At 53.4% G+C, this 962-nt stretch overlaps 1 protein-coding gene across 1 annotated transcript in view; it reads right to left on the bottom strand.

Moving 5' to 3' along the window:
- Positions 1-748: 748 nt before the first annotated feature.
- The window catches only part of VOLCADRAFT_90563 (uncharacterized protein), a gene marked incomplete at both ends in the record, with an annotated part of 9,550 nt that continues 9,336 nt past the window's right edge, over positions 749-962 (bottom strand). The window contains one exon of the mRNA XM_002950036.1: positions 749-768. Within this exon, the coding sequence (XP_002950082.1) occupies positions 749-768 (20 nt within the window). The remainder of the gene's footprint in view (positions 769-962) is intronic.

Genomic DNA, 962 nt, shown 5'->3' with positions numbered 1-962 from the left:
CCCCAGCCGCACCTGAAGAGGAGGTGCGTGATAAAGGGGGAAACGGCCAGAGGGGATAGGTAAGGGGGCAGCATACACGGGGGGGAGGGGGTAAAACACCAAATGTCATTATCTTGCCCAAAAGTCACAAGGCCTCGTTGCGACACGTGCGCTGCGGCCCTGCGGCCTTTTTCCACGACCACTAGTTGAACCCAAATCACGAAGTACGCACCACACCCACACCCACGTCGCCCACCCACCCATCCACCCACCTGAGACGGGCGTTATAAAAGTACGGCCGGCCCCTGCGTGCGGGTGCCGGCAGGCCGGACGACTCGTACGCCCCGAGTCCCGGCAGCCAGTCGACCCTGCATTCGGGTCCTGGCACCAGGGAAGCTGCCGCAAACCCTGGCGATAAAGGGCCCGGGCCATGGCCACTGCTGCAGCTGCTTGCTGATCTGCCGGATGCTGCTGCTGCTGCTGCTGCTGCTGCTGCTGACTACATAATGAAAAAAGTAAAAATACGGTGACAGGAGGTGCAAAGGCCTGGGAAAACCCATAACCTCTACAACCCCGGCACCCTAATGCACGCCTTAGCTTATTAGGCTGAGGCGCATTACTAATCTATAATAAGATATTTAAAACAGAGTAAATAAATAAGTAAATAAATAAAGCGGAAATAGATATCATGGTTCAGCTTTATTTATTCATCTATTATTTAATAAGGTGTAGCCTCCCCTTAATTAGGTAATCCCCAAACAAATGAAAATCAATTGTGCACAACCAGGGCTGTGGGCACCACAAACGAAAACACGACAGACTGTACACGCACGGCAACAGCCGTGACACGCGCACACTCGCTGATGCTGGTTGTTGGCTGCTGGCTGATAGCTGCGTAGCGTAGCCCATTTAGGCAATATAACTGGCTGCAGCTGCTGGCTGGTTAGATAACGCTAGCTACCATCCACAAAACCCAGCGACGA

Source organism: Volvox carteri (assembly GCF_000143455.1).
Source record: "Volvox carteri f. nagariensis unplaced genomic scaffold VOLCAscaffold_17, whole genome shotgun sequence".
Lineage (NCBI taxonomy): Eukaryota > Viridiplantae > Chlorophyta > Chlorophyceae > Chlamydomonadales > Volvocaceae > Volvox > Volvox carteri.
This window is presented reverse-complemented; position numbering and strand designations above follow the sequence as displayed.